Source organism: Cynara cardunculus, unplaced genomic scaffold (assembly GCF_001531365.2).
Source record: "Cynara cardunculus var. scolymus isolate 2C unplaced genomic scaffold, CcrdV1 Un_Scaffold_3994, whole genome shotgun sequence".
NCBI classification, from domain to species: domain Eukaryota; kingdom Viridiplantae; phylum Streptophyta; class Magnoliopsida; order Asterales; family Asteraceae; genus Cynara; species Cynara cardunculus.
In genome coordinates, this window is record NW_020201706.1 from 26642 (window position 1) to 33782 (window position 7141).

The 7141-nt window shown below is 33.6% G+C and overlaps 1 protein-coding gene across 1 annotated transcript in view; it reads left to right on the plus strand.

The window, feature by feature from the left end:
- LOC112503854 (xyloglucan endotransglucosylase/hydrolase 2-like) overlaps nt 1–469 on the plus strand; it is a 3398-nt gene extending 2929 nt beyond the window's left edge. The window contains exon 2 of the mRNA XM_025107838.1: nt 9–469. Within this exon, the coding sequence (XP_024963606.1) occupies nt 9–335 (327 nt within the window). The 3' untranslated portion in view covers nt 336–469. The remainder of the gene's footprint in view (nt 1–8) is intronic.
- Nucleotides 470–7141: the final 6672 nt, after the last annotated feature.

Genomic DNA, 7141 nt, shown 5'->3' on the forward strand with positions numbered 1-7141 from the left:
TTCCCAAGAGCCAACCCATGAGGGTGTATGCCAGCCTGTGGAACGCAGATGACTGGGCAACCCAAGGTGGGCGTGTGAAGGCAGACTGGACTAAAGCACCCTTTACTGCTTCCTACAGGAAATTCAATGCCAATGCCAAAAGAGTTGGTCCTAATTCAAAGTCAACAAGCTCCGAATCTGGCAACCAGGCATGGAGTACTCAAGGGCTTGATGCAGCTGGCAGGAACAGGATTAGATGGGTGCAGAACAAGCACATGATCTACAACTACTGCAACGACCGCAAACGGTTTCCCAATGGTCTACCTGCTGAATGCAAGAACTCTAGATTCCTTTAACCGTAAGCTAGATCTTGGTTTGCATATTTCATTTTCATCTTTTGATTGATTTCTGATCTTAAATATTCTTTATTCTTTGTCCTCGATTCAAATTATGATTATAAATAAATATACCAAAGTGCATACATATTTTAGTTGCTATTCTTCAACCAAAGTTTCCTTCGCTAAGTATTGTTTCCAACAGCCTACTTGGGATTAGTCTGTCGGTGTCTTAGAATTGTTACACTTTTTGTCGTTACAATCATGTGTTTAATTACCTATGGTAGTAGAATCATAATTATAAAACGCTGTAAACGATGTGATGACGAAAATGAAAATAACAATTGAAATGAGAGAAAGATGAAGACAAGCCTGGAACAAAATCCATATTTGCCTAATTTCCAACCTGGCTAAGTCGCCAGAAAATTGATGTATGTTTTGTATTCATGYTGCATTTGTATGGGTTGTGTAACATACAGGTCGATCTCAGGGTCGAGGCAATGGACTAAACAAAGATTTGTTGGCCTGAATCCAATTGATGGATAGATGATTAAAGTAATTAGAAAGAAACAAATAAAGAAAACAAGAAATGAATGAAACAACGAAGGAACCAAACAAAGCGAGACAAACTACATATTAATGGGCCTTGGGTGATGTCAATTCTGATTTTCAATAATGGTGAGGATTTCTTAAGCAAAACTAGTTCAATCTGCCTCTTCCGAAGTGGACAAGTTTTCTTGAACCAAAATACACATTTACTACCACAATATGCAAAAGTTAAACACATTAACGTTAAAACAAATATTTTTGCCGATCTCTATCTCTAATTTTTCATGTTAAGTGAACACTTAACTGAAATCAATTAACCAAACACTAACTTGAGCTAAGGAAAAATCAATCAATTGAATCTCAATGTTAACAATTGGTCAATACCAAAACATCGACCCAAAGCGACAATTATCCAATCAAAAGAATGTCGAACTAAACACCAAACAACGAATTGTTTTTAAATCTAACTTCACTGAACATTAAAAGTGGGATAAACAAGCAAATTAATCACTACATTAAAACAAAATTCAATAGAAAGCATAAATGAGAAATTAACTAATAACTATGAACATATGTTTGAGGAATCTTGTAAAATTCTTAGAAATAATAGATATAAAGTACGGAAAAAACATGAATAAAATCATGTGTAAGAGCTCGATTTCCTTAAGTTGTATTTGGAAACAATTTTCCTTGGTTTCACGAAATTCACTCGAGGATAACCTCAAACCTCAATTTCAATCCTCGCATTTGTTTCATTTTAAACTTAGAGAATCGTAACAATTCCTAAATCAAAGTAAAAAATATTAGCCCATTAAATGGAAATTACTAGAGTATTAGTGGGCAGTTAACGAGTTAAAAACGACCTACTTAGATCAGAAGGCATCAAATCTTCTAACTCTTCAGAGTCGAAAGCCCTTCCGGTTCAAGAGCTTAGTTCTTCATAATCAAAAGCTCTGACTCCTCAGAGTCGGAAGCTCTGGCTCCTCTTAAAGCCTCTGAGTCAAAACTATTTCAGAATCAGAAGCTTCTGAACAACATTAAGAACCTCAATTTTCCCAAGCATTTCATTTATAAAATTAAGGGCGTTGCCGCATGGACCTCACAAAGGGGTGCGCCCCTTTTACACCACCATATGGCACCATCTAGCAATCTCGGGTTCTAGTTAGCTTACACGAGTGTACATCCCACACCTATCCCGTGATATAACGTAACTACCAACCCCATATATTCTCTGGTGAATCTAATTATATAAAATGAACTGATGATTTCATTAAATTCACCAAATATTAACAATTAACTTTGAACACATGTAGAAAAATTTAAACTAAATTCAGAAAATTATAAAGTGCAAAAATGTATAAAGATGCAAAAATTAAGAGGGCAGTAATTGAAATGATGTAGAATGATATAGAGAGCATAAACGAAAGAAGATGCAGAAAATGAAAACAACATAGTGCACGAAATAAGAACCAAGCCGAGAAAATAGGATGAACAATAAAAGAAATCAAGAACAAATTAGCTAACTAAGAACGACGATATAACCTACATAAAAAAAAGAAATATGAAGGATGATACTCAGAGTCATATGAAAACCAATTGCAAATCGAGATCTAATGGCATAAGCTTGTAGCACAAGAGTTCTTCCTCCACAAGCTCAAAAATGCTTAAGCGAAACTAGAACTTTAGAGTATTTAATTTTCATTCTAATATCTAAAAAACATCTGAATAAAAACAAAACACTAAAAACACATAAATATCATAGCACAAAGACCAAAATGTACTTAAAAAAATTGGGCTACCAAACGCTATTCACGGTTGTGGAGGAATCATTCACAACCGTAAAAGGCAAACGGGGAAAATGACCAAACTCAGGAACAATATTGCTTTACGACCATCAAGAAATCATTCACGGCCATGAAGTAGTGGAAGATAATTTTTCATGTTCTAAAGAGTTTTCTTCGTGAACAAGCATCATCTTTTTCATCGATTCTTCACCAACAATTATATAAATTAGATATAAAAAATTATATAGCGCATAAAATTATAAAGATGCAAAATTAAGCATGTACGTAGTAAACAAAATGATGCAATTTATAAAGAGAGCATAAACCAAAGAAGATGTAGAAATGAAACCAACAAAGTGCAGGAAATAAGAAATAAAATCCAGAAAATACGATGAACAATAAAAGAAATCAAGAAAAACTAATAATAACAAATAAGATTGATGCGATGAGTTTTAAAATTATAACCGTAAGCGTACGGATGTGTAGCATCTGGGTCAATTAAGARAAGACGATGGAGTAAATATGGATTCGTTCTGGACTATGACCTAGCTACGGGAAGCATCAATCAGTGTAGAATGATTTTATTGAAATGATTAAAAAGAATGACAAGACAATAAAAATAAAATCTAATGAAAATTGGATGATGTCAGTCTTGGATTTAAGTGATGGTGAGTATTTGTTGTGTAAAATACTTTAACCCTCTTTCGAGGTGGAAAAACTTTTCTAAACCAAGATTCATAGTTACTTTCATAGAATGCATACGTTGGAAAGAAACATTACGAGTAAAACAAATATTTTCACCGCTTTACATTCCTAACTATTTTTATGTCAGAATCATAGTCATTGATCAATATAATTTCAAATTAAGATCAAACTATCGTTCTTATCAAAATTTAACAGATTAACTAAACATTTTATAAAAATCAATGAACTAAACGCCAATTTATATCAGGTAAAAATCAACCAATTAAAACTCAGTTTGATATAGAAACAATTGATCAATATCACAACGTCAATCCAAATGGACGATTACCACAACTCAAAGTTTATATTAAAACAATTGATCAATACCACAACGTTGGTTTGGACTCCTACTCCATCATCTTCATTTAATCCGACCCAACTCCAAGTACTTAAATCCACTTTGTTTTTATAATAAATTTTTGAAACCTAAATCCACATTCATGATTGTTGTTTTAGTATTAAAACCTGGTCAAAATCTAAATAAAACCAAAAAGGGATACTAAAGTAATAATATCTCCAACGCATATTAAACGAAAATTAACTAACAATAAATAAAAACCAAATGGAAAAGCTTAAACAAAATGCAAAATGCAAAATGCAATTATAAACTAATATGAATATTTCGTGCATAAAATGCAAATGACAAAGCTAACTAAGAACAACGAAATAATTGCATACATAAAAAGGAATACGGAAGATGATACCCAAATTCGWWTGAGAACCATTTGAAAATCGAGATCCAATGCCAAATCGATCTGATGTCTAAAAACCATCTGAAAAATTAAAAAAAACTCCTAAAACCATATAAATATTATGGGAAAAAGATCAAAAGGTCCACAAAAAATCGGCCTACGGGCACCGTTCTTGGCTGTGAAGGAATCCTTCACGCCCATAAAAGGCAAACAGGGAAAATGACCAAACTCAAAAACAATGTTTTCAACAGTAAGCTTGTGTTTCCGCCGGCCTACGGATGGATCTATTCGTCCATCAGTGATGATCTTGACGTTTTAAAGTTAAACGTACTCATCTTCCAATCACATGTTCAATTACTTTTTGTGATAGATAGAATCATATATATATATATATATATATATATATATAGGAACGTTCAAATAAAAATTTCATGAAATTCATGAAACGGTTTTATTAAAATTTTATTAAATATTATATGAAACAATTTCATAACCATATATGAAACAAATTCATCAAAAAAAAATATTATATGAAACAATTTCACAAGATTAAACAATTTCATGAAAAAATTTCATAAGATTAGCAATGAAATCGACGTATGAGGGTGGTTTGTACGGTTTGTACGGTTTGTACAAATGAATGTGGTTTTCATTTGATCGCTCATATATATATATATATATATATATAATGAAATATATGATCATATGATGACGAAATGGAAACAAGGTTAGTAAGTCGAGAATGAAATTTATGTTAATTAGTCTGATTTTCTCCCCACAAAATGATGTTGGATTCAATTAATGGATTGATAAATAAACTAATTTGCCGGAAACAATCACTACTAGAATATTGGTTGTTAACAACAGAAAAATTCAACAGAAATTCCCATAAAAAAATTATGACAAAATTTTGATAATTTTTAGAGGGAAAATCCTTTATTAAAAAAAACAGATGGAATCTCGATCACTTTTCAACGGAGACCCACCTTCAACGTTTTCCTTGGAAATCAATCCAAAATTTTTTATTCCTTTTTATGGTTAATTGATACCTAACATAACAGTCGAAAGTCCATCGAAAATAAGTTCAACAAACTATGATTTTTTTTAATATTTGGAATTCACACTACCTCTAAATGCCACTAAGGCAACAAACGAAAAATATTGCTTAAGAGGTGTTTATATGTTGCTTAAGGCTTAGGCAACGAGGCCATGTTGCTTAAGAAGTGTTGCTTTCTCAATGTTGCATAAGAATCAAAGTTAACTTTGACCATTTTTTAAAAAAATTTGGGTGATCAACATTCTACTAAGGCAACCTAGACTGAGACATTGCTTAAGATAGTTTGAGGCAACATACAATCATTTATACGTTGCCTGAGGTAACACTTAGGCAACATATAACCATTTTTTGCCTAAGAGGAAACTTAGGCAACTTATAATAGCCTTTGTGGCCCAAGCATATCATTACCCTTGTTCAATTAAACTTAGGAATATTAGTATAAACTTTTAAATAACTATTGGTCTGTGAATATATATATATATTGGGTAATTAATAGGTCATTTGATAGTTAATGAACTTGGTATGGGAATGAGATCCGCCCTATGGAAGAACCCAGTGTACCCGCTACAAACGGGTCGGGGATTCCCTATAAACCGTGCATCAGGGATGAAGACGGAGATCCCAAAAAGTTAAAAGTCGGGGATGGGGCCGGGTAATGTGATTCTTGACCTATCGTGTATATTAAATGTATTATGTTAGGACCAAAATTGTTCTAAATAATCTCAAAGTTTTATTAAAGCAATTCGGGCTAAGGATGGAAGATTCAGAGATCTGATCTACGTTAAAACAACTAAGTTTGGAAGAGCAACCAAAGCCTCGGGTCCACAAGTATTCATGACTAGAGCCTCTCCTTTGGATGACTAGAGCCCCTCATTTGGATGATCAGAGCCCTCTAGTTGAACTATGCTCTGGATCCTAAGTGTAAATACAAGCAGAGCCCCTATGGTTGACCTATGCTCTGAAAGACTATCTTCAGATCTCTAAAAATGAAGACTTCAATGCTTTAAGTGTCAAATATGAAGACGAAGTCTAAAGACGATTTAGTCCAAGAGGACTTAGTCAGAAAGCTGCTTGGAACCAAGAGCTCAGATACAGAGCTCGAACACAGAAGGTATGAAGACCGAAGTCTTGCATGCAAAAATCCAAGTACTCGGATACAGAGCTTAAGTCCCAGACACAAAGCCTCTACATAATACATATAGAGCCTCTAGGTCTCCTACTTAGCCCATCTGCGTGAAGGTTTCGCGGTTCATCTTACAAGTGTTCTAGTCTCTGTCTGACACGTACACAGAAACAGTTATTGCAATTAGATACGTGGAGGTAGTAGACTGGTGGATGCATTGATTTTGCAATGATGCTATTTCTAGAAGATGTTTTTTTTTTGGAAACGCCTGTAAAAGGGTATTTCCTATAAGGCAATTAAAAATGAAATCACATGAGAGTCGATTAGGTCATTAAGAGAGTTTTATAATTTCCATTTCACTTAATAAATAAAATGGTCGGTTTCTATTCGTCGTCTTCTACAATCTCCTATTTATCAAATGCTTTAACCTTAATCTGCTGTAGATATGGGGTCTAACAATTGGTATCAGAGCTAAATCAATTAACCTTTATCCATACGATCTTTCTATCTACACCAGATTCAAGAAATGTTTTGGGTTTTTCATAACAACATTACTCATCCATGAACTGCTTTTTGTTCGACTATTTTTTTGGACAAAAACTTGATTGATTCACCATATTCTTAAACGATTTGTTTAAGAAAATTCCTTGTAAACGATTTGTTTTAGGGTGAATAGGAACCTATTTTGTCATCAAAATTAGGTTTAGATGATGTTTTTGGGTACAGTCGAACTTATTGGACTTTGATACTGTCAAATCTATGCTTATCTCCCAAGGCGTGAGCGATGAATAGGAGAGTTCATGGTGCTCTCCGCCTAAGGCATGGGCGATTTGTTGTCAAATCTATGCTCATCGCCCATCTCATGAGTACTTGTTCAT